This window comes from Fukomys damarensis, unplaced genomic scaffold, assembly GCF_012274545.1.
Source record: "Fukomys damarensis isolate Sample0158 unplaced genomic scaffold, DMR_v1.0_HiC HiC_scaffold_16, whole genome shotgun sequence".
NCBI lineage: Eukaryota > Metazoa > Chordata > Mammalia > Rodentia > Bathyergidae > Fukomys > Fukomys damarensis.
The window spans coordinates 94,570,105-94,595,763 of record NW_022900928.1 but is presented as its reverse complement, the minus strand read 5'-3'; the positions used below and the strand labels follow the sequence as shown (position 1 = coordinate 94,595,763).

Genomic DNA, 25,659 nt, shown 5'->3' with positions numbered 1-25,659 from the left:
TACCCACCCCACCCCCATAGCAGCTACCAGGGGAGGCCTTAGAGCAGAGAGCTGCCAAGGATGTCTTTCAGGAGCAGAGCTTGGGGCTTCTGGCTCCACTGTCAGGGTCCCTGGAGTCAGTACAACAAAGCAGCCTGACCTCTGCATTCCTGCATGGCAAGGAGGAATAGAAAACATATTTGGATTGCAATTTTTAGGAAATACACTGTCACCCCATCCACTCATGGGCATCTAACAAAAGAATCTAAACACTGATGATGATTTTCTTTGCATCCTGAATTATTAGCCATTTAAAAATATTTTTCTGGGCCGGGGATTTAGCTCCGTGGTGCCTTTGCCTGCCTCACAAGCACAAGGTCCTGAGTTCAATTCCTGGTACCAAAACTTAATTAATTAATTAATAATAGAACTACTTTTCTCTATTTTATACTTTTACAATAAGACCAAAATTTTTGAGGGATTACTGGTTTCCTGCAAGAATTCAAGTCTTTGAACACTAGAAGTCAGGAAGGTGCAAGGCAGGGAAACGGAAGTGACAGCGGTCGGTATAGCCCAGTTCTGTCCACTTCAGCTGCCCCTCCCGCAGCCGCCCTCTCCATTCATACCTACAAAGCTCGAGGTGGCTTCTTTCTGTGCAAGGGAACCAAGAGGCTCCTCCCACAAAATAGTTAAGAGGAGATTAAGGATTTTATTTTTTCCATTCATGCATCTTTCTCTGGATCTGCAGGTCAATGGGTGCAAAGCAGGGGTGAACAGAGTCACTGCCGACTTGAAACTTTCCTATCAAGTGCCCTGCTATTTCAGTCCCCTGCCACCTGCTTGATCACCAGGAACTATATAAAAGCAATGCCTGCTGTAATTCTGACCTGTCTGTGAGTGTGGGTAATATTCCTGGAAAGAATCCCTGCTTGTACTTCTGTTTCTGTAGTTCCCTCTTGCACTGAGAGTGTGTGTTTCTGCATGCTTGCACGCATGTGATTTACTGACAGCAGGAGAGGTGTGAGCAGCTTGTGAGAGTTCCTTCCTCCTTGTTCCTCCTCAAGTGGCTCTCTGGTTTCAGGGGAAAGGCTGTCGTAAACTTCTCTGCCAGGAAGCAAAAGGCCCGTGCTCTCCAGGGCGGGCACTGGGGCACTGAGGGAGGCTTTCCACAGATCCACCACTGGCAGCCTTATCTCCCAGCTTTTCCTGCACACACACTCACTTTTCCCAGTGCCAAGGAGCTTGCAGATGAGCTGCAACACACTGTGGCCAAGAGGACAGGAAGGTGTGAAAGAAGAGAGCAGGGCATTTCAGCTTGAAGGTGCAGGAAGGCAGAGTTAGAAAGAAGAAAAACAGGGGCAGTGAGGATACAGAAGGGCCTCAGTGTGGGGGCAGATCCCACCTCATCCCTGGCTCTTTGTACATGGGGTGCACGTCTGTCTTGGCTTTGTCCCTGTGCTCTCTTCCTCTTTTTTCTCTATGTCCTGGTCTGTCCCTTTTTCTCCTTGTCTGTCTCTATGCCTATGCAGTGTCTCTCTGTCTCTTTCATGCACGTATAGCTACATTCTCACCCTCCCTCTATTCCACCCCATCCTCTGTTTCTGACAGACTCAAGGACTATGTCAAGAACCAGGCTTGCCCAGTACATGAGGACCCTTATTTCTGCATCAGGTCTGGGACTGCTCCCTGCCAGCCCTTCTCTTCCGAGAAGACTGCATAGAATACTGGGAAGCTGCCATCTTTACATACAAAAGTCCAAACTGCAAGTCCTGCTCTGACTGTTGGCAGTTGTATGGTCCTCAGTGAAAGAGTCACTCGTACTGTGAATCTCAATTTCCTCGTCCCTACAATGGGTGTGGAGAGCTATTACTTTGGAGGGTTGGTGCCTCTGTGTATCCAAAGCAGCAGTGCCTCTGACAGGACTGCTGGATAACGTGCTCTGGCCACCCTGGAAGCTTCTGCAAAGGCTGCCTAGCCATAGAATGCTCTGGTGAACTGGAATGAAGGTCAGACCTGTGGCTGTGATGTCACAGAGCACATGGAGTCAGAGGTCTAATGGAAAAGCAGAGGCAAAAACGGCACTGGGCAGGGGTAAGGGCTGGGACCCTGAGAGGGCAGGAGCCTGGTAGCAGTGGAAGCTGGGGCCAGAAGCCCCAGTGGGTGGGCAGGCCCATGACTTTGCTGTGGTCCCAGCCCCACAGGGCAGCATTCCTGGCTGCCATCCTGCTGATGTTGCTGCTGCAGGTGAAGGGCACCAAGACTCAGAAGGGCAGTACAGAGAAGAGGGGCCTGGAAGAGAAAACGCCCCCTGAAGGTAGGTGGGGAAGGGGAGGCCATTCTGGAGGGAAGGCTGGACCTGTCAGAGGTCAGGCCCTAAGCAGTTGCTTAGGTGAGAGTGGATCTCCCATGGCTTTGGGTTACGGGAGAGAATGCCAGGTCCCCATCATCATGGCATGACCCCAGGGTGTCCTGAAAAAGGTCTGGAGTGTGGGTTCCTCACCAGGGGACAGCACGGCCAGCTGCTGTGCATGCAGCTTCTGTGTGGGTGGGCAAGCATGTCTGCCTGTAATACCTCTGTGGTTTTCGATGCATTGGATGGTGTCGCTCACTTTAAGATGGGGTCGCACTGCGGAGGAGGCAGTGTTAGAGGTGTGTGTGAGGAGGGCTGCTTGAGCTGGGGCTGTGCTGGAACCCAGGTCAGAAACGACCTCTAGACAGTGCATCACATTCCGGCCAAAGCCCAGGATGTGGCCATTGGGCTGAATGCCCTTGGCTCTCCCCACACCCCGACTTCTTCCCCTTCTGGTTCAGGGTCAGGGTAGGACTAGATCAGGGTCGGGCCTGGCCCTCTCTGTCCTCTCCTGTTCCAGAGCAGGGCCAAGAGCAGTATGAAGAGCACTTCATGGCCTCCTCGGTGGGTGAGAAGTGGCAGGTGGTGGACATGGTCCAGCAAGAGGAGGACTTCATCTCCGAGGCAGCAGCTGTCCAAGACCGCCGTTTTTATTTCGCTCTCTGCTTTAACCTGGCCAGCATCATGGCTTTTTTATGAGGGACATTGAGGCCGAGGCAGTGGTCTGGCTCCTGGAGGAGGAAGACCTGGATTTTTACCTTCGCTTCTTGATCGCTTACTGACCTGCTCTCTCCACTGGGCTCCACACCACAGCTCCCCAAAGAGATACCCATGCCCCTCCCTGCACACTGCTCCCTGCTCTTGCCAGTGGCACCTGTCCTTAGGGTGCAGCCTCGGAGGCTTTCCTGCCATGGCTTCTGCCTGATGCCACCCCAAGCCCAAAGCTCTGCATTCCAGGGCCAGAGATCTCAGATCCACACCCTTTTCTCTCCCAGTCCTCCCCTGGTTTTGCCCGATATAGCAGATTGGAGGGCAGAGGACAGAGGCATTGACAGTAAAGTAGCAATAAAATACTGAAAACAATTGGGAGCAGTTTTCTGAGTCTTAACCAAATCCTTGTGTTTCTAAGGGGTCTATTTAACTTTTTAGTATTTGACCAACGAATTGACCTTCAGACCTACCTACTCACTAGTCATTGATTCTTTCCTATTTTAATGGGAGCCCTTCTTGGCATTTCTCCCTCTTACCTTTTCTGACTACTAAGAACAGAACATAGCATGAAATTCATTAAGAAATGGCAGAAGCCAAGTGCTGGGTTTTATTTTTGCAAGGGAAAGAAAAAAGAGACTATGCCTTCATGCTTCATGCTTCATGAGATGGAGATCTGTTGTGACAGACCTGCTTTGAAATCTCTTGGTGGCCAAGTTACCACAGCTGGCAGCGTCTGGAGGGGTTCATGAGGGTACCGCGTGGACAGCTGAAATATCTGGCAAAATCGGGGATGCTGCTAAGGGGTCCGTTGACTCGAAGACTGGGGGGTCTGTGAATGTCCTTAAAGTCCTGGGGATTGGAATCTCTACACATCACCTGAGAGAGAGAGAGGCCAAGGAAGGGTAAGGAGCAGAGCAGGTGTTTCCAGGTCATACATGGAGACAGGGGGCCACCCGGGGAAGCAGACTAATAGGGGAACAGGAACAGAATGTTCAGGGCCCATGCAATACAGTGTTTGTCATTTGCAGTTCATTTAATCTAGCATTAGGAGTGTGGGACATGGCTTGGGCTCTCATATAGCACGAGTTATAAAGGAAAGGGGGGGATCTGATGGAGCACTCCAATAATGACCCCAAGTGTGTTGAGAAATTGAATGCCGTACTTGTTGAGGGAGCATAGAGACAGAAGGAGAAATATCAGGGTGGGACCAGTCCAAAGGACAAGTTCTCTGAGCAGGAAGGAGATATACTGTCAGCCTCTTGCAGGCACATTTTAAAGGGATCTAGATTTCTGGGGCATAAGCGTAAAAAGGGCAGAGTTCATTTCATGGTAGGACCTATAAGTAGTTTTTCCTTCTCTTGGGGGGGGGTGTTGAATTTAATTAAAGAACCTGTAGTAACCTGAAGGATGATTTCAAGGGAACAAATGATAATAGATCACAATGTGTACATCTGTGTCAGTGGGTTGAGGATCTGGGAGTAAGTGTGTATCAGGGAGGAAAGTTCTTTGAGCATTAGTCACGGGGTTCTTCTCTGAGAAGAAGCAAGCTGTGGAAGGAGAGGGCAGCTTCCTACCTGGGCATAGCTTCGGAAGAAGAGCTGATGGGGGCTGAGGTCTTGGTTGGGCAGCGTGGTCTCCCCACGGTACTGTATCAGCCTCTTGCTGTATGCCTGTGTGGAATATGAGGCTGCCTTTAAGCTTCAGATTCATGGCCACAGTCACTTAGAAATCCAGTGTTCTCTACACAGCCACCCAAACAACTTCCTGGCCTTTATCACCTCTGCACTGACATACTGGCCTAGGCCAGAGGAAAGAGCACTTGCCAGAAGACCTAGAGCTGTCCTAGAAAGTGTGGGATCTATGGTGTAGGAGGGGGAATCTTCATACTGCCATCTATTTGGTGGGGATGTGAAAAAGGAGAGAACTATGCCACTGTGCTTGTATAAGGGACAGTGGAAGGGACACTTGAGGACAAGGTTTCTAGCCTGCTGGTTAGAACAGACATGGCTTTAGTGTACCTGCAATGCAATGGCCAGTCCACCAACATCCGCAGCATTCTCCAGGAATGTTTGGGAGCCATTGAGGGAGGACGTGCTGGGTAACAGGAGGGCAGCATAATGGTGTTCCAGACATAGGAATGCCTCCTGCAGGGCATGTGTGTCACAGGCTGGGCAACCCCCTGGGAGTACTGTTGAAAACAGAGCAAGAGAATCAATTGGCAAGGTGTGATGGGAACATGGTACCATATGCTGATTTGGCTTTCAGGAACACTGAAAGTGTCCAGGACTGTCCCACCTGGACTCTGTGAATTATTTTTCTTTCCCTTTTAGGCCTCCTTTGAGATCTTCCCTTGGGTTCCCTGTGGCCCCACCTCCCAATAGCCCTTGTTACACACAGAGCTGGTAGAAGATGTGCAACAGCTCACGGGCCATGATGCTGCCAGTGGCACCAAAATTCACGGCTCTAGGAAAAGAAAAGTCCTGTTTTAGTCCCAGAATCCTTCAACATTTGCACTGTAACCCTCCAATCCCAAGTTCCATCCACTGTAACACTTCTAGACACTCTGCTCACTTTCATAGCATGGTCCATACCTGGGGTAGCCAGGGTGGAAGAATGGAGGTTGAAGGAGTCCAGCTGGGAAGACCACCACATGATCAGATATGGAATAGTAAGTGTTGACTCCCCAGGGGGACACCTGCCATCTGTAGGAAAGAACATATGAATGGTCTTTCCATTTATTGTCCCCGGAAAGGCATACACAATCCTTTCCAACTATTACTATTATTATAACTATTATAATACTACTGTTCCAGCTTCCTTTCCTATTGATTATACTTGGGTCATTTTAGGGATGGAGTATCTGTGTCTCCCCTGCTCTCCTACCTGTGATGGGACAAGGGTTGCAAGAAGCTCTGGACATTTCTTGCCTGGAGAGATGTGATACAGTTCAGGACAGACTGAAGGAAGCTGGGACCAAGTTGTATCTAAAGAGGATACAGAAGTTGTTGGTTAGAATCACTGAGGGAAAACAGAGAATTGAGAAGTCAAGGAGTGAATGGGAGCTGAAAAGGGCAAAGACTCACATCTTGGTACTCCTGTCTGGCCAGCTCCGGCTTCAGGACCCAGTCTGGCGCCCCTATTTTCACCTGTAGTTGAGTGACCTAAGGAAAGACACAAAAGATGGTAAGAATCTAGATTGCCCTCTGAGTGTCTCAGAGCCTTTGCTGCTTCACCCTCTGGGGTGTCTGAGCAGCACTGTGACTTCCAAACTTACTCCATGCCTTTGTGCCTGGCTCTCTCTCCCTCACCAACTCTGTTGTTCCAAGGGTCAATTCTACTGTCTAGATGTTTCCACCCAGCCTGCATTCATAGCTTACCCTGTCTTGGGCCTCTTTCTGGCTCTTCTCACTTATCCAGGGAAGCTTTTTGAGGTGTGCTATTAGGGCATCCTTGATCTCAGTGAATAATTTCATGGCCTGTAGGGTGAGAGGGGGGTGGAGACACAGAATCAGGACCTACCTCAGCCCTGGCAGTTCCTTGGTGCCTGGCTTTAGGAAGGGACCTCTACCTTGAGAGCTGCCAAGCTGGAGGGGCAGTCAAAAAAAGGGGGGATCTCAAAGACAATGGGAAGGGCCATTTCCCAGGATGCCACCAACTCTAGGGCCCAAAGATCTGTGGAGCAGCACCCAGCACAGGGAAGTCATGGGGAGCTATCTACCCTGAGGTCAACCAGAAAGATAGTCCCTAGCATTGGGAGATCTTCATGTGATGAGTCCTTATTCACAGGGACATGCAAACTGCACAAAAATCAGAGGGAGAAGAGGGCTATCACTCCCTTCCCTAATCTCAGAGCTCTTGCCCTCACACCCTATTTCCTGAGGCTCCCCAAAAACTTGGAGTCTCCCCAGCTTCCCAACCTAAGTGCATGGTTTCTACCTTCCCATCCATCTACTATCTTGTATCTATCATTTCTTGGTGGGAGAAAATGAATGATAATATCAGAGGGCTGGGCTCTGGCCTCTGACTGCCTGAGTTCAAATTCTAATTCTGCTATTTGGTGGCTACCTGACTTTGAACAAGTCATTTAAGCTCTTTGTGCCTCAGTTCTCTCTCCTATAGAATGAAAATGATGTTAATAGGGATGAAATGAAAGTTTCTGCAAAGTGCTTACAAGAATCTTCAGCATGAGGCAGGCAGTACGCATTCAGGACTATTGATTTGGCCACCTCAAGATTATGTCATGCTAGGGTCATGAATTTAACTCAGTAGTTCTGTTGCCTGCCTGAGTTCCATCCCCAGTAAAGAAAAAGCTCTGTTTCTAGCCAGGTGTGGTGGCACATGCCTGTAATCTCAGCATTAGGGAGGCTGAGGCAGGAGAATCACTGTGAGTTCCAGACCAGCCTGGGCTACATAGTGAGTTCCAGATCAGTCTCAACTACATAGTGAGACCCTGTCTCAAAAAAGCAAAAGAGAGAGAGAGAGAGAGAGATTGTGTCATGCTAGTGTTCATGTCATATCAGGTGTTATTTAAAATTTTTAGACAAACAAGGAGGAGCCTTGGGGTCATGGAGTACAAGTTTTTCATTTTATAGTTGAAGAAACACAGGGTGACTTGTCCAAATTAGCACCTATTGTGGATACTTTGTGTTCCATAGCTGAACTGTGCCCCACTGAGAGATGAAGCAGGCCTCAGGATTCTCCCCCTGGGTCATATTTTCCTCTTTCCTGACTCCCATTCATGTGCCGTACCAAGCAGAGCAGGGTGAGCAGGGTGGGAAGTATAGAGGGACTTGGGCAGCGGACAGCTTTCACATACAGCGCGTTGGATGCTTGGGCCAAAGGCCTCCTTGACAAAGAAGGCCGCCAGAGTGGGCTCAAAGAAGGCTCCTGTGTATTCTACGCACTTCTTCCATCTCGGGTGGGCTGGCTGCAGAGACAAAGCTGGGTTGAGTGGTTCTGTCCAAGACCACTTCCTCGCCACTTTCCCAGGCCAATCTTGTCTAGACCTTCACCCCACAGGGGCTTTGTTTCCTGGAATTTCTGTCTTATCTCCCTTTATTTTCCAATCCAGTGACACAGACTGCTGCTCAGCAGAAGAGACCTGTGTCTTCCTCTAGGACTAGTCCTGGGAGTACCACTGTGAATCACTCATCTTTATTGCCTATTGATTTGAAGGCAAGCCCACAGGAAGCATCTCTCTGGAAGAATAAAAGGCTTCGGGGAAGGAGAGAGCAAGAAAGTGAACCACTTTCCCTCCATAACAAGACTTACCCAACCAGGGCTCCACTCACTACACACAGGACACTGAAGTGACTCCACCCCCACTCTTGCTCAAAACTGAAATTGAAGACAGTCATTTCCTTTCACCACCATCACCTATGTCCCATCCAGCAAGCATGCACATCGCACTATAGGATCTTATCTTCCAGAAAAGTAAATCATCAGGCAAAGGGAATTTTCAATGCCATATTGTTTAGTAGGAGAAGAGGGGAAAAAAATACTAAATGTATAAATCAAAGAGATGGGAAACTTTTGGCCAAATCAAGGAAATAAAATAAGGTTAAAATATGAAGGACTTTAACTTTAGAGGTGCAGAGCTGTTAGACAGCAGCTTAAGAGAAACACCAGTGTGGTTTTCTAACAGCAGGATGTAGAGAATAAAAACAAAAGACAATAAAAACACACTGGGGGTGGTTTCTGAAGTGGTTTTGGATGGCTTCAAAGAGTTGACTGAGGAATAAACCCAGACATAACACAGAAAGGATGCAGAAACAAATTAGGAGCTGGGGGAAAAGATTTAAACAGCTGGCCAGAGGAAAGGAGAATGAGCTGGAATTTATGAAAAACAGCTCACATGCTAGTTTGGGTTAGATGTAATGAAGCCAAAGACCTCAGTGCTGTAATTTATTTACTTCCCAAAGATCTGCTTGCAGGTAGAAAGGCTACCACTGAAATCATGACTGGGCTGGTCTTAAGATTGGAGCTGGACTATGGGGTATCTAGAGGGAATGGAAAGATGGGCCATTACAGTAAAGAGTGAAGAGGAAACTCCTCAGCCAGCCTGCTAGGAAATTTATCATTTTCAAGATTGTTCTACATCTGGCTGCTCATTTTCAGTGTTCTGTTTCCTGTACTATAAGTTCTGTTCATGTGTCTTCTTGCAAGAAAGGTTCAGGCTCCGTGGTGTGCTAGCTGGAGCTGTGCAACCTCAGTGTGAGAAGCAAATGGAAACTGGAGGAAAGCAGGGTCTGATGGCAATGACTGGGTCAAATGCAGGCTCAGTTGGCCACATTCAGCATCCATCCTGCTCCAGGCAGGGTTGGCTCCAGGAGTGCCCCCTACTAGACTATTGCAATGCTCGTGATGGCAACAACCTGCACAAGCACTGGATCTTGAATATGTGCATCTGCTCTTTCACTTTTCCTGGTTCTTGCTTCCTGATTCCCTTTGCCAGCACCTGACCATTTTTCCAACATTCTTTGCTGAAGGATCTGGCTGCTCAAAAATATAGACACCTCTCCTCAGAAGACTACCACAGCTATCTCTTGTGACATGGACTGACAAACTATACCATGTTGACTGGAAACACAGAAAAAGAAACAGGGCTAGAGGGAGAAACTTTTTCAAAATATAGGGGATGGAGGGAATGTTTCAAATGCAAGATAGAAAAACTCATTGGATTAATCTCAGGGCGTTGAAAAAAACTGCACGTGTCAATGCTGAACACTGAATAAGATTATTTAGGAAATGATAGAAATCAGGAAAAATTCCAAGAATCTGGATGGAAGCAAAAATTTGTCCAGTTTTCAACAGGGCTGAAATAGAATTTGAGATGATGGGATAGTCAGGAGTTGTCAGTGTCAGTCTAAACAAAAGTGTAGAATAAATCATTAAAGGAATGGTTTTTAACAGTTGAGAAATATTAAGTTGGAATTATTAAGAGGCAGGGCGGAATCACTAAGGACAAATAATGCCAAAATAATACAAATGTCTCTGATTAAAAGCCTCATCAGACTGTGGCATAAGACAGAGTAAAAGCGACACACTAAAGTTGCAGTGATACAGGAACATAACTGAGAGAGCAGCTTTCAGTATCAGAAGCCCAGGGCCTGTCAGGGCCCCAGCCAACTGCACAGCTCGCCCAGCTAAACAGAGCTAGGACACTTGAGTACTGCACAACTTGCCAGTGGAAGAGGCTGCCCAGTGTGACAGAGCTCCATAAACAGGCACACAGACGTACAGGCTGGGAAATCTGATGTCACTGTGTCATCTCCTAATTTTGAATTTTGGCAATTAATTCAAAGTTTGTAAATTACTCTAAAATCCAATGAAACACATCTACAGCCTTTGGAATTACTAGGGCCACCAGTACTCTGCCTGAGCACAGGCACTTACCACTTATGGGTTATTTCCTTATTCCAGCCTGCTCCAGTTACAACCACAATGAATAAGAGAAAAATGCCTGTTTTGCCTTCCTCCCAGAATTGAGCATCAGGTGAAACAATACCTTAAAAGTCCTCCCAACTGTTCTGAATCCCACTGGTATTCCATTAGCATTACTCTGCTTACACTAATGCCAGTCTGTTGACGTTATCCAGATTTGGGAAGGCACCTAGCAGAACCCCATCTAGAGAAATCAGGTTGGACGACAGAGTCATGAATGGACTCTTGACTGGCTGAACCACCATGAGTCATCAATGATGGAGACTGAGAATCATCGCTGCTCCCCACCTGCATTCCCTTTCACTCCCCAGGAAAAGCATTCCATTTGCTGTTCTCCCTAACACCACTCAACACGCTCTTGGTTAAAAAATTTTCTTTCTTCTTGCACTGAAGTATACATGAGTATAAATGACTGAAGGCAGAGATACTTGACTATTTTGTTCACTGATGAATCCTAAGTGCTTACAGAAGTACTTGCAAGTAGTGGTGCTCAAAAAAATATTTATTACATAAATGAACAGATGAATCTAAAGCTAAGTTGTTAGTTACCTGACTCAGCCCCCTTCCCCTTCAGGATCATAACATTCATAGTAGAGATAAAATTGCAAATGTCCTAAAATTGAACAAGATAGGTAATAGAATGGATTGTTAAACAAATATTTAAACTTTCTGAAAAGCCAGGCATGGAGCTTAATATAAATACCTCATTTTTGACAAGTACACATGCAAAATCTTACTTTTGCTTCCCCAAGGTCACTTCCTGAGGTTTCATAGAAGAAACTTGCCAGCCATTTTCATTGACAATGCATTTAAAATTAACCTCCCAGGGGGCAGATGATGAGAGCTGACAGTCTTTTAGCGACACTATAAATTAGAATTCCTTCAGAAGAATGTGTTCAGAAGTTTCTAATTAATGACCATTGAATAGAAGAGATCAGATCTCTGGCTTTACAAAACACCTCCTTCCTTTCTCTAGACTTTACCAGTTCCACCTGCTGCAAAGAGATCTCACTGATACTCAAACCCACATTCCCTGCCCTCACTTGAGGACCCCAAAAATATATAACATCTAAATCTGAATTTACTAGGAACATAGCTATGCCCTTGGCTACAAGTATCAAGTCCAGTAACTGTAAAACAAACCATATGAAACACCAAGCCAAAAATTTTCCTGTCTTACCATCTGTAGGAAGGTGTGCTAACCCATTTTTACAGCACTCATGTATTTCTCAGTCCTCTATACTGTGTGGTTAAAAGCACAGCCTGATGAGCCAAACATATCTACCCTAGACTCTATTCCTTTACATGTGAGCAATTTGTCTTGGGGATGTTATTTGGCCATTCTGTGCCTATTTTTGCATCAGCACAATTGGGGATAAAATTCTCCGAGTTTATGGGAGACTTGATTAAAATAATCTACATGCTACACACAGCACCTGACAGCAACAATTCACTGTGTGTCAGTCATTACCATCATTATTTATTTTAGGCTGTTGTTGTAGAAAGTCAAAGTGACCTTCCCAAGGTCACATCTCTATTTGTTGCCAGAGCTTGATTCAGTTTCTAACCCCTAGGACAATTATGTTCCCCATAGGAACAGATGGTGAGCTCAGTCTCTGTAAGCCTCTACATTCTTTAGGCATGAATCACTGTGCTGGCATCAGACACCCTCTAAGACATGATGTCAGGCTATGGTGCAGGAACTTACAGGAAGTTGTTTGGTGCCAGGAATTTTGAAGTAACCCCATAAAAAGGAGAGTGAGTCTGTTCGACATCTGAATCAAGACACAGGGTGGGTAAGAGCTTCTAAGGGGTACTCTATAGCACAGTGAACAAACACATAGACCCTGCAGCCAGACAGCCAAGACTCAAGTCTTATTCTAACAACTCACCCACTATATTACCATGCTCAAAATTTTTAATAGTTCATTCCTTGTCTTTTAAAGAAAGATAAAATGATATCCATGGTACTTCATGGAATTTGGAGGATTTTACCAACTAGGAGATGAAAAGTTTCGGGAAAATATCTAACACATTTTTAGCTCTCAAATTATATTAGCAATAATTATATTCCTTATTAGGAATTAGCCCACATATGACTCAACTGATTGCACCAGATAAGAGTTGAGCTTCTTATAAAGCATGCTTGAAAGTCAAACTTGGAATCACTGCCTAACATATCCTTCTCTCACAGAAAAAGCCTTCAACAAAATCCAAGATTCATTTTTATTAATATAAGTAAATATATAGATGAAGAAAATATGTATAGAAGGTCTTTATCTCAATCTGCTAAAAAGTATTTATGACAAACCTAACTCCAAAATCATACTGAAAGGCTGAAAGTTTTTCCTCTAAAGTCAGGAACAAGATAAGAATGTCCATTATGGCTATTCCTGTTTAATATAGTACTTAAAACATTAGCCAGAGTAATTAGGCAGAAGGAAATAAAATGGTATGTATAAGAAAGGAAGAAGTTGGGCAGGGAATTTAGCTCAGTGTCGCTGTGCCTGCCTTGCAAGCACAAACTCAGGAGTTCAATCCCCAGTGCCACAAAAAAAAAAAAAAAAAAAAAAAAAAGAAAAGAAAAGAAAAAGAAAAAAGAAAGGAAGAAGTCAATTTATTATTTTCAGATGATGTGATCCTCTATATAGAAGACCCAAAAATTTCCACCAAAAGACTCCTAAAATTAATAACTGAGTTTAGCAGTGTAGCAGGATATAAAATCAATACACAAAACCAATAGTGTTCTTGCACGCTAAGAATAAACTCACTGAGAAAGTAATACCATTCACAATAGTATCAGGAAAAATTAAATATGTAGGAATTAATTAGGAAGTAAAATATCTCTATAATGAAAACAATAGCAGTTTTAAAAGAGACAAAGAGGATATCGAAAATAGAAAGATATCCCCCATTCCTGGATAAGCAGGATGAATATTATCAAATGGCCATACTTCCAAAACTGACAAATGATTTAAATGCAATTATAATCAAAATACCAACGGCATTTCTCATAGAAATAGAAAAAACAATCCTAAAGTTCAAATAGAACCAGACAAGATCCAGAATAGCAAAAGCAACCCTGGGTATCAAGAGCAAAGCAGAAGGCACCACAGTCTTGGATTTCAAGTTATGTTACAAAGATACAGGGATAATAACAGCATGATATGGGCACAAAAATAGGCATGTGGATCCATGGAACAGAATAGAGGTTGCAGAAACAACCCCAGATACATTCAGCCATCTGATCTTTGACAAAAGGACCAAAAATCACACTGGAGGAAAGATAGACTCTAACATATGGTACTGGGAAAACTGGTTATATACATGCAAAAGACTGAATCTAAACCAATACTTTTCATGCACTAAAGTAAAATCAAAATGGATCAAAGGTATAAATGTTAAAACAGAAACAATCTGCTGGAAGATAAAATAGGTGAAAGTATTGAAAACATAGGCATAGGTAAGGAATTTCTGAACGGAACCCCAATGGCATAAGAATCAACAAATGGGACAATATCAAATTAAAAACCTTTTACCCGGCAAAAGAAACAAACAAGATAAAGGGACACCATACAGAATGGGAAACATCTATCTATTAGACAGAGGACTAATATCTAAATATATAAAGAACTCAAAGAATCAGACCCCCTAAATAAAATTCTCAACTAAAAAATGGGAAACTGAAATGAATAGATATTTCTCGGAAGAGGAAATATAACCAACAAATACATGAAATAATGTTCAACATTGCTGGTCACTGCAGAGATTTCAACTCATTCCAGAGAAAATGACTATCATCGAGGAATCTAATAACAAATGTGCATGAGGCTGTGGGGAAAAATTAAACCTTCTAACTTGTTGATTGGAATTGAACTAGCATAACTACTACAGAAATCAGTATGGAGATTTATCAAGAAACTAAAAGTAGAAATTACATTGGACCCAGTTATTCCACTTCTAGGTATCTTTCTAAAAGAGTTAAAGACATCATATTATAACACTACAGGCATACTTGTGTTTATAGCAGCATAATTTATAATAGTTAAATTTGAAAGCAGCCTACATCTCCACTGAAAGATGCAAAGATAAAGAAAATGTAGTATTTGTACACAATGGAGTACTAATTTGCCATAAATAAGGACAAACTTTAGATCATATCATTAAATGAAATACATCCAACACACAAAGCTTAAAGTTCACAATTTATCTTATATGAGAAATCCAAAATATAAATAAATTATAGAGCAAAATAAGAGAGAGATAATTGGAAACAGGGAGAAGGATCTTTTACACAAGGGAAGGGGATGAAAAAAGTATTAAGATATGTTGTATATCCTATATATACCAACTCCCCATGGTGAATATAATCACTATGCACTGCAAACATGCACTAATAAAAAAATTTCATCCCTCATCCAGGGAATCCTAAACTCTCAATCCAGGTCTTCAAACCACGCAGCAAATTCTTTCAGTCTGGTGATAAAGTGGGAGGAGCCCTTGAAAGGTTTACATTAAAGGTTTACATTAAAGGCCAGAGAGGCAAGCAGGAGACATGTTCCTAAAGGTCTGATACCTGGCAGTTGAGTTCTCAGGTTAAGCTCCTGCCTGCCTCTATGCACAGCCTAGTCACAGCGGGGCTTCTATTCCCCTGCCTGTTCCCTGATAGAAATATACCTGTATTTGCCCCAATCTGAAAAATATTAATTCTCCTCACCATGAGTGATTGCTCTGTCAGCTTCTGCAATTTCTGGCTCAGCTTTCTGTGTGCCTCCCGGAATTTACTGTCCAGTGCTGGAGTAAGGGTCTCCACCAGCCCCAAGATCATGTGACTCTGAAGAACATCCCTAAGGGTACAAAACAGATCCCACATCAATCCCAGGGTTCTGGGGATGCCCTTCCTAAAGACTCCTCTTGTACAAGTCAACCACTTTGGTGTATTCAATGGGGGGGGGCTTCTTTCCTGTACAAAGAATAATCTTTATGACACAAAACAAATCATGAAGAGCCTTTCTTGGCGTGGGTTGGAGAATAAGAGAGGAAGGAACTGGATGAAGAGGAAGTCTTCTCCTGACACAAGGAGAAGGACCTGGGCTAGAGTAAACATAACAGGCTGGACTCAGAGTAAACATAACAGATTAATCTATTTCCACCACCCAGAAACCTTTGCTCATGTGAGGATGTATCCTCCAAGCACCACATCCCCTCTTTCTCGTTAGCAGCTCTCAGGTGCCCTCATATCAACCTGTTCATGCTCACGTGAATGTTCCTTTGCCTCCTTCAAAAGGAATATGCAGATGCTGCTGCTCCTGCTTTACTATGATGAAGGGCCTTGAGCCTAAGCCCCTGGCTGGAAGCTACTACTGACAACAGGTGATGGTCAGGCAGCCATCAGGGAACTCAGAGAGCCACCATAGAACTTGACTTCCATACCCACTACCCTCCTTGACTTCCTGCTCACAGGGGAAATGACCTTAGAAATTCTTTCCCACAGGGGTCCAGTGTCCCCCTCACTACAGCTGAGAATTGGCATCTCCCAGCTCTTTTCTGCCAGAGCAACCCCAGCCCTCACCTCCTACATCTCCTTAGGGTCTCTTACTCTTGCCCACAGCCCTCAGTTGTTCCACTGACTGAGACTTCTGGCACATTCTATAGCACAGAAGCTCTTTACAGACCTTGTGTCTTGTCTGACCTCTGTACCTTCACATCAGCTGTTATCCCTTCCCCTTGTTCCCAAGCCTTACCTACATCTTGTTCCTGCCATCTACCCTCTCTGAACACTTGTGTTTCAGGTTCCTTGATCCAGAGTGCCTCTGAGACTTATGGATCCCCAAACTCTTTCTTCATTCCATTACCTCCCAATGCCACTTGGGGCAAACCTGTGCTTCAGCATCTCTTCTTGTACCAGTTGTGACATGTTTCTCAAATAATCCAGGTCATGAACCACAAGGGCCTGGGAGGGCCTCAGGGACATCGGTTTGAATGTCTCTTGCAAGCAGGATAACCAGTCGATGGCAGGAGCCATTTCCTTAAAGGAGGAACACAAAGCTGATAGAGAGAAGGAAGGGAGGAGACAAGGAAGGGGAACAGGCTTCATGGGCTTGAGAAGGAATGGGACAGGGAGTGTTGGTAAAGGGGATGGGGTCAGAAAAGGGTAGGGACTGGAAAGAATTAAGGCTCCTCACGAGGAAGAAGGTAAGACAAAAGGAAGTCCAGGAGACCGTCCCACCCACAGGGCTGGGGCCTGGAGTTCCAAGCACCTGAAGTTGGTCAATAGTGAGCACATGGAAGAGCTTGTCCTGTGACTGTCGCTGCTCCAGGAGCCGCAAATACTTAAACAGCCGTGAGGTAATGGAGATGGATAAGGAGGCATGTTGTTGCACTTTCGCTGGGTCACCTCCCAGCAGTGTTCCCAGCTGCTGTAGGTAAGCCAAGTACTCCCGAATGATCTGGAAGATGGTAACATCGGTCACAGGAGCCAGAGGCTCTGCTTTTCTCCTGGTCTCAGAATGTTTCTGTCAAAGCCCCATCTTACCTGGGCATAGATCTTCTGTTCCTGCTCTTGCTTGAGGGGAACTTCAAATTCCGGCTGGTCTATCTGGACACAAGAGAGACTGGAAAGAAGTGGGAGTATGGGGGATGGGGAGAGAGGTCAAGGGAAGGCGGGGAATGAAGATAGCTCTGGAAGAAGGGAGTAGAGGGGCGAGTGGAGAGGAGTGCAAAGGAAGGGCGGGAGGGACTGAGTGAGGTGGGGGAGAGTCCAGGCATAGTAATGCAAAGGAAGGTCAATGACAATCAGTTTCGGTGATGGGGACAAGAAAAATGTTCATTGACATCTTGGAGGAACCTATGCCCTATTCTGGGGTCAGGTCTAAGGGTGAGATCCCCATCTCAGGTGCAATAATTAAGAGGTACCTCAAACTTAGTAAAAAGGATGCATTTGTAATGCAATATTTAAAATCGAAATTAACACAAAAATTCCACAATGAATAAAATATCAAAGTTTTGCTTATTATTATTTTCCCCATAAATTTTATACTTTTACATTCTGGGGAATGAACACAGAACCTCACAATGCTAGACAAGTGCTTTTAATACTGAGCTCCATCTCTATCCCTTTTTATCTAATTTGAAGACAGGATTTCACTAAGTTTCCCAGGCTGGCCTCAAACTTTCAATACTCTTGCCTCAGCCTTCAGAATAAGCCACCATACCCTGCCTCATAATGTATCTTAATCTATTTTTTAAATTATATTTTTAAAAGTTCCATAATAGCTTTTCTACATTCTGAAAAAAAATGCCATTTTATTTTCCAAAATATCCAGAATTGACAAAAATTTGCTATTTGCTCATCAAAAAATCTTTGTTAATTTTCGTTTTTAAGAGGATTTATTAAAATACTAATTATCCTAATACCTAGTGTTTGCAGCCCTCTTAAATTTTGCACCTCAAGCAAGAATCCACACATTTCACTTAACTTCTGGTCCTGGTGTGCCCTGGATTCTGAAGATCTTTGGGTCACTTTGCTTTGTCTCTCCCGGTGTCAGTGTCTCACTCCAAACTTGAGCTATAGACTTCTCTGTCACGGAAAATCTTCCCTTGAGCCTTCTGTGACATTTAGCATCCAAAATTCAGAGAGCAAAAAGGCATCTATGCCCATCTCCTAACACTATACATTGCTACAGTCATTTTTACACTATGTATGTCCAGGTCTCTGGTGATGTCTTCTCGTTCCTTATTCTCTGAGTAGGATCATCTCTGGATTCAACAATGACCCCTCCTGCTTGAGATTCCTTCCCTTCCCTTTGTAGTCCCACGTATGCTGGTCCAATTCCCAAATCCCTGGCTGTTCTTACTCTTCTGTTCCTCTCCTTCTGTCCCATGCCCTAATGGGTGCTTCTACTACAGCTCATATCTACATATTCTTCCCAAAGACCACAACCAGGCTCAACTTGGGGATAACCACTCTCCTTTCACACCAAATCAAAGCTGTGGGGTCCTTCAGTGTCCATCTCCTTTGTTTATGTTCAGTAGCCACATTCTCTGGAAACACCAGGGTCCTCTACCACCAGGATGAAGTTTCCTAAATCCCCATGCCTGGCCCTTCCTTTCCCTTTCTACTTCGATTGAAGAACCTTAAAATGTTCATCTAGAATCCACATTATCTCTAGATTGACTACCAGACTGCTGAATGCCCCTCAGCACTACGTATCAGACCTTGATATCTGAAAGGCCTCTCAGTAGCTCTTTATTCTTAGTGTATCAATAGTTATCATCTCTACCTGGCTTCTCAAGACAGTGTTAATCAGGCCTAACCTCATATCTTCGGTCTTATTTGTCCTCCTACTGCATACTACATACACCCAGAGCAATCATCTCATGGACCCCATGGAGGAATCACAACATTCAAAATTCTTCTCTTAGCACCAAATTTTCCCAAAGCCTTTTAATAAGAAAATCAACCATACTTCAAGACTCAGCTCATATTCTTCTCTCTGAGATTTTCCTTAACCAGTTCAGATCTTAATCCATCCCCAGAGGCTTTACCAGTTAAAATTCCTGAACACACACACACACACACACACATCAACACACACACACACACACACACACACACACACACACACACAGAGCCAGGGATTTATCTCAGTGGTACCATGCCTGCCTCTCAAGTACAAAGTTTTGAGTTCGATCCACAGAACCAAAAAAACAAAAACAAAAACAAAAACAAAAAAACTCCTGACACTTCAAAATGGAATGTTAGAAAGCTCTTACAAAGCAGCCTCAAACTGATGATCAGGTACTTTAAAATATTCATTTGCTCATCATGTGGAATTTTTGAGAGTACTGGACAAATATATAGCCCTCCCCTGAGTGATGGTTCCAATATTTATTCACTCAACAAACCCTTAGCAGCCTAAGGAAGAGAAACTCTAGCTGCCTGAGGAAGAGGATCCCTAGAGGCCAGAGGAGGAACTCTAGGTTTGTAAAGAGAAGGACCCCTAGCTGCCTGAGAAGAAAGACCTCTAGCTGCCGGAGGAAGATCTCTAGTTGCTAGAGGAGGAGGAGCTCCAGCTGTCTCCGGAGGATGGACTTTAGGTACGTGTTCTGAGGAGATCCACAGTCTTAATGCTGAGAACATGAGGAGCAGGGAGGACAGACAGGCTTTACCTACTACTCATAGACAGTGGATTAGTGGGGATTTCCTGGAAGAGATACCCAGAGCAAAACTGAAAATATGTGAATGTTCTAGGCTGAGTGTGGGGGCTTGTTGTAAGCAAAGGAAACAGCATATAAGAATAATGGAGGAATATTCTTGGAGCTGCATGAGTCAGCAGAGCAGGGCAGGAGGAATGAGATAGGAGATAGGGCTGGAGCAGTATATAGGGATCAGATCACAAACCTGACAACGCTTTGCTAAAGATTGGAACCATAGTGTGATGACCTGGTGATCCATAGAAATAAGAGGCATTTAAACAGAGAAAACGTATAATTAGCTCTTGGTTTAGAAAAGCATAACTAGCAAAAATGAAGAGGAGGTGAGAGGAGTGCAATCATGAGGATGAGAGAACTAGTTAAGAGATCTGGGAGAAATCCAGAGTAGACGATAAGGAAGGCTGGAACTGCTCCAGTTTTTCCAGAACCCGCCCAGCTACTCTTTCTCCAACCTCCACCTAGCGTCCTTGGATTTCATAGCAGTCATTTCCTCTTAAGATCACTCGTCATCTTCTTCTCATTTATCTTATCTCCCCACGCTACTATATTTCTCTAAGAGAAGACACTCTAAAGGCAAAGGCAGGATTAGTTCCAAATGTTCTCGCCAATGGCTCTCTCACCTGGATGACTGGTGCATGGGGAGGGGAAGGATGAGTCCTCAGATAGGCTCTGAAGAAGGGAAAGTGTCCATACTGGCTCATCATAAGTGCCAGAGTTTGGTTAAAGTCAGAGAAAGTCCATTTGCCAGAAATGTTCCAGCCTCCAAGCTGAGAAGGGAGATAAAGTTGAGCATAGGATGGATGAGAACTTGCCTCCATTGTCTGGGTTTCTCCTCCCCCATTTCTTCTATCTCCTGATTTTTGAGACCTTTGATCCTTTTAGGACTTCACATCTATTCTCACAGTAGCTCATGATGCTCAAAAAGGCACTGCCATTACCATCTCTCTCCTAGAACTTAGAGAATTCTAGAAAAAAACACCTAGAAACTTCAAGCCCACATCAGTTCTACGTGTTACTTACCCTAAAAAGGTGGTGCCCCAACATTTCCTCACCTCCTCAATAATTTGTTTGAGGGGACCAGTTCCTACAGCTTCGATGGCATCTGTGTCCATGCAGGAGCTGTAGAATTGGAAGGCTTTCTCTTCTCCAGAGCCAGGGTGCCAGGACCCTGGGGTCTCTAAAAAGGAAATATAGTATGATGAAAGGAGTGGCGGCTGGTGTGGAGACAGAGAAAAATGGGAGATAGCGAACTTGTCTGAAAGAACAGGATGCTCCCTATAAGGATGTGCAGGAAAGAGCGGGAAACCAAGCTGAGGAAAATATAAAGTCTACCCAACTTAGAACAGACTGACTTGATGGAGAGGTAAGAGCAAGAGAGAGGAAGTACAGAAAAGAGGATGAGAAAAATAAAGGAAATGAGAAAAGGAAATCAGGAAGTACTGTCAGAATAAAGGAAAAGAATAAGAATAAGTAAGATATGAGTGAAGGACAAAAGATAGAAATGGAACTCAGGGAAGAGATTAATGAAAAAATTAGAAAAATTTAGGAAACCAGAAGATTTTGAGAGATTGTGGGAGAGAAAACTCATGAGAAAATTTAGTGAAGAGAAGAAAAGGAAGATTCACTTATCTGAACTTCTTCTTATCACTTAATACAAACAAACAAACATTCCAATCACTGGAATGCTTCCATTTAAACCATCTACCTCCTAATATATAACATTCTCTTCCATCCTCCCTCAACATCCAACCTCTTATATGACCTCAGGACCTTCTCTTGGTTCTTTTCAATCCCAGCAGTTGGTTTTTCTTCTTCACACCCTTCATTTTGAAAACTTTCTTTACCTCCATTTAACTTGTCTCTCACTGGCATATCCTTTGCTCCCTTATGCCACCAGTAATGCCCCCCTCCGTCCCTCCTAGTCCTACTCTCCTGCCTCTTTTCTCCAAGCTCAGCCTCTCAGTCACCCATCTCTATGACCCTATTTGCTCCAATTCAACTTGCTTGCCATGGCCCAAGGTTTCAGAGGAAAAGCAAGAGATCACTGGGAGACAGGGGATTTGGGAAGTGGAGGGAGGAGAAGGTGACACTGATGAGGAGGCACCAGAAGAACACACTTGGAAGCTGGAGGATGTGATTATGGAGAAAATTAAGTTCAGGCTGCACTGAAGAGATGGAGTGGGGGAAGATATGCATAGGATTGAAACAAAATTTATAGAAAATAACAAAGATGAGCCTTGCTAAAAAGAAGTTAAAGGGAATGGAGGAATCATAGATACATAGAAAAGAAAACGGGAATTAGACAAAGAAAAGATATATAAAAAGACCAGCATAAATGGAAGAAAGGAGGATTTTGAGGTTTCAGGAAACTGATGAAGAAGCAAACCCAGACAGGTCCACGAAAGATGGTGAACATCAGTTGCTCCTCAGAGTGTAGGGAGTCATGATGGTGCTAGATCAATTCCCTTCTTGCCCAGTGACTCTGCCCCTCTGCTTTCCTACCTAGGACTCTCCGCAGTAGGCTTTTGTTTTCGTCTTCAAGAGCATGAAAAGAATTAACAGTCTTTCCAGGCTTTCCACAGGCAAAGCTGAAGAAGTTGGTGCAGGGAGCTACGCTGCTGTTCCCAGAGGCCAGGTAATAGTTCAGGAGATGCAAACACACAGGTGTCTCACAGGGGACTGTGGGCAACAGGTCACAGTAAGGCAAAAGTGAAAGGGACAAGGGCTCCCCCAAAAGGCTAGCACAAGAATGCCTGGTGAGAAACAAAGGAGTGACCAGTTGAGCAAAGGTCTGACTAGTGGCTTACAAAGGATCAAGGGAGGAAAAAGTCAGAATCCCTGGGGAATGTGAGGGTCAGGGTGAACGGCTAGTGAGAAGCCTGGACCCTCAAGAACATGGGCCTGGGACCCTAACTGGGAGAAGCTGTCTAGGTTGGGGATTCCTGAGTTTTGCTTACGAGGACCACAGTTCCTGAAGATGTAGAACCAAAGCACAGAAGAACCAAGGAGCAGGCCCAAAAGCAGGAGAGTCAGCAGCACCCATCTGGCCGTTGCCCACTGTTGGTTCCACTTAGTGCACAGCCCTTCTTCTGGAGATCTCTGTGGGAGCAAACAGGAGGAGAGAAAAACAAGACAGAGAGGGTTGGGAGTGAGGGACAGGGTGGAGACGTAGGGAGGGGAGAGAGAACAAATGTCAGTGCCAGGGCCCCTCTTCTGCACAAAGGTAACTCTGCTCAGGCTGAGACCCCTGGGAGATGAGGGGGCTCCTGCCTGGGTGAGGATAAAGTAGTGAGTGTTCCTGGGGCTTCAGAGCTGGAGGGGAAACACCCAGGGCTGCCTAGGAGCCCACTGACCTCCTGGCAGGAGGATGGATCCATTCCTCTGGCCTGGCTCGGTCCCCTTGGCTCCGGCCTGCTTTTCTTCCCACCATCCTGAAGTACTGGCAGGAGGATGGATCCATTCCTCTGGCCTGGCTCGGTTCCCTTGGCTCCGGCCTGCTTTTGTTCCCACCATCCTGAAGTATATTGAAGAAGGAGGAGGAGAGAGAAGCTGGTTCAGGAAGAGGATGCAGTAAAGACAGTTTTAGCAGACCATTCTGACAGCCCTCTCTCCGCCCACCTCCCACATTCACATATGTTTGTGCTGGGGCAGTGTCTCTAGATGGCCTCAGAACGAACCTCTCCCTGGCTGGACCACCTTCCCTCCCTCACCTTCACTGTCCTGGCCTTTCCCTTGTCCATTCTGGAAGCCTTACATTCCCTCCTCTCCAGCGGGGGTAGGGCACTCACCCACCCGACCCCACAGCCCACCCTAGGAGCCAGCTCCACCGAGGCTGTTTCGAAGACACACTTGCCATCTGTCTGTCTTTAGCTCCCAGGATCTTCCTGGTTCAGCTCTAGGTGCTGGTGCTAAGGGCTGGGATTGAGGAAACGGCCTCCCCTCTTCCCAGGCCCACTTCCATGTTCTTGGAGGAGGAGCACTTCTGTCCTCTCCCACTCTGTCCCAGACACAGGCACTGTTGGCTCTGGGTGGAGCCTGTTTATCTGTGGGAGACACTCAGGCCTCTCCTTCCTGTTTATCTCAGCTTCTCAGGGAGGAAGAGGGAGGCATCCTCATCAGCTGAGCAGACTATGTCTGCTCCTTTACCCTGCTCTGTGACCTTTTTCACTAGGTTCCTTTATTTCCAGAATATCCTCCCCTCTCTCCTTTTTATTTGATTGAAATCTCTTGGTTACTGTCATTCCCAGGACAAATTCTGTCTTACCAGGGAGGGCCCCCAGCTCCTTGTTCATTCACACTGTTCCCAAGCATGCCTAATTGCTGCTTTCCCGGGGTTCATGGCCCTGCTGGTTGTAGGCAGAGTTGTGCATTACAAAGATCATCCACCCAGGAGCCCTGGATCTGCTAATTATTAGCTCTGTGACAATAAACAAGCCACTTAAACTCTCAGGCAGGTAAGCAATTTTGTCATCTGGAAAATGAAGGTAATACTTTCCTATGCCACCTCACAGGGACTCCGACCTGCAACAACTCTGCATAGCCTCTTTCTCTACTCTGCACTCTGTTAAACTGATGGCTCTCATCTTCATCCATCTGCTGATGGAAAACTGTTTGGTGGCAGGTATGGTATTTTTTTTTTCTGCACATCCACCTCAGATGCTTTATAAATGTCAGTAGGAATGAGTTGAGTTTCATGTGGGAAAGTCTTTCCCACATCATACTGAGTCCACATCTGTAGCTTCAGTAAAGCAAATATACCTTTAAGAGCATGGTTCCTTATCAGTTTCTGTGTCCTCAGCCAAGGCCAAATGGAATTCATTAGGATGGCCATGGTAAGGATATCCTGGCAAGATTTCCTGAGAGCAGCAGTGCTGTGCTAGGGCCAGGGTGCACTTATGGGGATGGAGGTGGGTGTGGGGGAGGAAGCTCCACAGATGGAGAAGTAGAGAAAACTAGGGTGTCAACTGGGGCCATAGTATTTTCCTTTCATGAAAGGAAGTTATAACTTCATGCAGTAGAACATAAGGCATTAAAAACTACGAAGCTTTGGTGGAGGGTGTGATAGGAAGAAATAATATCTAAGGAAGGCTAAAGTGGTATAGGAGACCTTGACTGACTGAATATAAGACAATGACAGTGCCTATCTGTAGTGTTGCAGAAAACAGCAAGTGAGGGCCTGGCCTGGGATGCTGGCAAATGGGGAGGAGTGCCTAGAAAGAAAACTTCATGCAAGAGAATCAAGCCACGGACACTGATTGATGGGAAGTGTTATGATAGACTCACGGATGAGCTCCAAGTCACATTTCTACAAGGCTATGAGAACAGTGATGCCAGCAGTAGGAAAGCGGAGTCTTGGTTAAGGGTGAGCGTGGGGATGGGCCTGAGGGAAAATGATGTCCAGGATTACAGAAGCCTTTGGTCCTTTGGGCTACAAAGCAATAGTGCCTTCTTGTCCTCAGGCAGCCCAGGACTCTAAGCACGAACACCTATCTTCCTTCAACTGTTTTCCACTCCTCTATCAGTGAATCCCTTGAGTTGATGTCTCTCCCTAGGAAAGTGGTAATGGGGACACCTCAGACTAGGTAAGAGCAAACTGGTGACTGGAGAAGTCAGCTGGTTACAACTGGTGCTGATACACAGGAGTACACTGTGGCAGGTGGGTGCTGTGTAATGTTAGCTTGAGGACCGCTGTTACAATCTGCACTTAGTTTCTATCCTTGTTGGAGAAGCTGAGCCAACCATGGGTGGCAAAAGAGCCTACTGGATTACCTCTTCTCTACCCAGATTATCACCTGGGCTTTCTTGGTTCTTGGTGAGCCAAGGAGATGAATTCACTGGGACCACCACACAATGTCAATATACCATGTTCAAATGAGGAAGTGTTTTTGAAGCAAAAGAGTTTGTTGCAAACACCACAGAGTGAGCAACACTAGGTTTCTTTGTCCTGCTTTCAATTTTGT

At 45.1% G+C, this 25,659-nt stretch overlaps 2 protein-coding genes and 1 long non-coding RNA gene across 14 annotated transcripts in view; 2 read left to right on the top strand and 1 right to left on the bottom strand.

Moving 5' to 3' along the window:
* The window catches only part of LOC117286354, a 2,140-nt gene extending 429 nt beyond the window's left edge, over positions 1-1,711 (top strand). Inside the window, exons 2-3 of the long non-coding RNA XR_004517502.1 lie at positions 728-872; positions 1,588-1,711. This is a non-coding gene — a long non-coding RNA (uncharacterized LOC117286354). The remainder of the gene's footprint in view (positions 1-727; positions 873-1,587) is intronic.
* Kel (Kell metallo-endopeptidase (Kell blood group)) overlaps positions 1-25,659 on the bottom strand; it is a 214,701-nt gene that overhangs the window by 898 nt on the left and 188,144 nt on the right. For 5 of the 11 annotated variants that reach the window (XM_010607675.3, XM_010607671.3, XM_010607673.3 and 2 more), the window contains 18 exons: positions 23,053-23,130; positions 22,657-22,798; positions 22,202-22,378; positions 20,752-20,876; positions 20,320-20,466; positions 17,019-17,081; positions 16,744-16,932; positions 16,363-16,511; positions 15,201-15,330; positions 7,857-7,967; positions 6,418-6,516; positions 6,124-6,201; positions 5,924-6,024; positions 5,632-5,742; positions 5,436-5,503; positions 5,059-5,228; positions 4,615-4,710; positions 3,709-3,916 (listed from right to left, as the gene is read on the bottom strand). In XM_010607675.3, the coding sequence (XP_010605977.1) occupies positions 3,755-3,916; positions 4,615-4,710; positions 5,059-5,228; positions 5,436-5,503; positions 5,632-5,742; positions 5,924-6,024; positions 6,124-6,201; positions 6,418-6,516; positions 7,857-7,967; positions 15,201-15,330; positions 16,363-16,511; positions 16,744-16,932; positions 17,019-17,081; positions 20,320-20,466; positions 20,752-20,876; positions 22,202-22,378; positions 22,657-22,798; positions 23,053-23,076 (2,142 nt within the window). In that variant the 5' untranslated portion in view covers positions 23,077-23,130 and the 3' untranslated portion in view covers positions 3,709-3,754. Of the gene's footprint in view, positions 1-3,708; positions 3,917-4,614; positions 4,711-5,058; positions 5,229-5,435; positions 5,504-5,631; positions 5,743-5,923; positions 6,025-6,123; positions 6,202-6,417; positions 6,517-7,856; positions 7,968-15,200; positions 15,331-16,362; positions 16,512-16,743; positions 16,933-17,018; positions 17,098-20,319; positions 20,467-20,719; positions 20,877-22,201; positions 22,379-22,656; positions 22,799-23,052; positions 23,131-23,548; positions 23,754-25,659 lie in introns of those variants that run through there. The other 6 variants (XM_033764486.1, XM_033764487.1, XM_010607672.3 and 3 more) reach the window with 6 other exon arrangements.
* On the top strand, positions 1,981-3,028 carry Llcfc1 (LLLL and CFNLAS motif containing 1). Of its 2 annotated transcripts, XM_019205059.2 has the most exons (3): positions 1,981-2,070; positions 2,173-2,293; positions 2,850-3,028. In XM_019205059.2, the coding sequence occupies exons 1-3, from the start codon at positions 2,035-2,037 to the stop codon at positions 3,026-3,028; spliced, it is 336 nt and encodes a 111-aa protein (XP_019060604.2). In that variant the 5' UTR covers positions 1,981-2,034. The 2 variants fall into 2 exon arrangements, with proteins under 2 accessions (XP_019060604.2, XP_033620382.1); XM_033764491.1 differs by lacking the exon at positions 1,981-2,070 and having other exon boundaries at positions 2,090-2,293.